Raw genomic sequence first — 2,737 nt, 5'->3', positions numbered from 1 at the left:
AGGCTGACAGCGAGGTTTGGCGCGGTGGTGGAGGGGAAGCAGTCCGGTCTGACATGGCCAATGTACGGCTGGAGTTTAAGGCGAGCGCCGGGGATGGGGACCCCCAGACTAGGCCTGTCCTTATCCTGGGACAACTGCCTAACCTGCAGAAGCTTCTGTGGGCCGATGTGAAGGGGAAACTGCAGCCCAGAGTCACTGAGGAGGTGAGCACCTATCCTGCAGGCCTCTGCCTATTGACAGGAGCCGTAACCAGGGGCAACCACCCTGAGCACTGTGTGTGGGGATAATGGGGGTCCCAGGTTATAATGGCTGGCTGCTGTATAATGTGTAAAGCACCCAGCAGCCCTGGTGACCCCATAATGGAACAAGTGGCCCCTGAATGCAGCTTGGCCTGTTATATGGGCTCCTGCAATGTAATGACTATTCATAAAGCAGTGAATCTTCCAGGTCTGTGTGATTCAATGATTCTCCTCCAGGCAACATTGGGTTCATTGCTTTATGAATTGACATTTATATATTTTCCTTGTTTCAGATAATATATAAATGTTTTCTTGCAGTGTTTTGTCTCTGGTTTGTAATTCTCTCTATGTTTGTTTTTTATTCTGAGGCAGCAGAGAGAATGTGTTTATTTTTGTTCCTGGAGTTGTTTTTATTTCAGTGAGTGGATTTATCTCTATGCTATGCTGGAAGGTGATTGGGAATGTGTGTCCTGCTTAGTAGTGCTGCACAATGTTTGTGCCTTACTGATTCCCTATTACAGCTTAATTGAAGCTTCTTCATTTTCAATATTTCTTTGCATTGACCACAAACACCCTGGGTGCTCTTGGTAACCGAAGTTTAGTTCTGGGCTTTGAGGAAGGAGCAGTTTTGTGTTACAAAGCAATGTGTGTTCTCCTCTGTGATAATGTGATTTAGTAATGCTGATCTGTGGCCTAATATTTCATGGGTTTTGAAAAGTTTGATAAGACAATCTGGTATAGGTCACCTCTGAAAATGAGTTATGATGATGACGCAGTTTTTTTATAGCCCCAACATAGTACACAGCGTTGTACGAAGTCCAGTCCTTAGTCATGTTGTCGTTATGCTGACCCAATGGCTTCACTACCATTGGACTCGCTGACCTAGAACACATAATATAGATGAGGAGTTCTGACTTACATTTGCTGCATACTTGGCATCTGACTTTGCTGTACACAAACAACCAATTAGCAACATAACAATGGTGGAAGACGCCTTTATTGGGGAATCACTTTATACTATAGGTAGTTACATACAAGATAGGGCCTGTAGGTATGTTCTTAAGTTGAATTTGTATGTAAGTCGGAACAGGTACATTATTTTAATAAATGCAATTAGGACGGATGTTTGTCTGGACATATTATTAGACAGCGTGGTGTTAGTTACTGTATAAAATTCTCACTGTGAGGTAATCATAAACAAAGCAAAAAAAAAAAAAAAAGAATCCTTATGGAGCCTAGACATTCATTAACTTCGGAAGCAAGCTGTGCTTTGATCTGCAAAAACAACTGCAGCGTTTGTCCTGGTCATTAAAAAGTTACAAGAGGCTGCAGAAAGAGCTCCCCCCTAAGATCACCCACAACCTCAGCTGTGATTAGCAAAAGATTTCTTCTGCAAGTCATGCAAACTGCCCCCTCCAAGCCTCTATTCTGCACACAGCCAGCAGGGAAGCCCCGTTCATATCTAGGAGGTTTCTGTATGTCAGATGTCCTTAACCCGGGGACTATCTCAATTGTAATAATTCTTTACCAATCTATACGTATGATAAATTGTTTGATTTTCAGGAGGCTGCCAGATAGTAACCTTCATATATCACCCATGACAGGATTAGGAATGCCGGGGGTACAGGGGGATGTTTGCACTTTGACTTGTGGTTTACATTTAGAAGTTCACACAGGAAAGTTTTATGGAATCTGCCAGAACCTAATAAAATCACTCTTCTTACTTATACCAAGCACCTGTCCACATGTTGTCATGATTTGTTTTTTAAAGACTGTCCCCTTATGTGTGGACCAGGAGCATTTTTATGCCGATAGCAGCTTTGCCGGTATGGTTTTGCTCCCCTGGCTCACACTAATGGTCAATCAGGGTCGTTCCTCAGTGATCAGCCATTGGTGTGATGTGAGAGGAGACATGATGGCAGTGACCACAATCCCTGGGCTAAAGGAATTGCTTGTTATAAAAATAATAGACACTTTCTTTATTTGTGCCCAGTGGTTTAGGAGTTTTTTGATCACACGATAGTCTGAGTTTAGATTACTTTATAGTATTGCTGCCCCTTTGTGTTTTGCACGCTGTTGATTATTGGGGGTCACTTTAGAGATGTTATTAATGAACACAGAATGGACTGCAGCCTTTAATCCTGCCCCTCATCTCTCCAAATGTGTTCCCTATCCAGTACATTATAGTGAGGTAACCCAATCTGACAAGTTATGAGAGCTCACACACCGCTGGTTCCAGCTGAACATTTGTCAGTTTGTTACACTGGCTGTTATTCTGTCTACACACCGAATGACTTTACAGCTGACCTGTCACTAAGAGACGTGTTCTGCCATTGCTGATCCATGCCATGGACTTTGTAAAGTTCTGTATACATATAAGATACTTAATTGTACAGAATTCTGATTCCCTGGATATAAATGTGATATTTGGTGTCAGTAGATGCAGTCACACACCTGAAACAATCATACAGATAATTACTGAACACCTGAGCTGTATA

At 42.5% G+C, this 2,737-nt stretch overlaps 1 protein-coding gene across 1 annotated transcript in view; it reads left to right on the top strand.

The window, feature by feature from the left end:
- The window catches only part of NPEPL1 (aminopeptidase like 1), a 13,302-nt gene continuing 10,565 nt past the window's right edge, over positions 1-2,737 (top strand). The window contains exon 1 of the mRNA XM_072414499.1: positions 1-203. Within this exon, the coding sequence (XP_072270600.1) occupies positions 54-203 (150 nt within the window). The 5' untranslated portion in view covers positions 1-53. The remainder of the gene's footprint in view (positions 204-2,737) is intronic.

This window comes from Pyxicephalus adspersus, chromosome 6, assembly GCF_032062135.1.
Source record: "Pyxicephalus adspersus chromosome 6, UCB_Pads_2.0, whole genome shotgun sequence".
NCBI lineage: Eukaryota > Metazoa > Chordata > Amphibia > Anura > Pyxicephalidae > Pyxicephalus > Pyxicephalus adspersus.
This window is presented reverse-complemented; position numbering and strand designations above follow the sequence as displayed.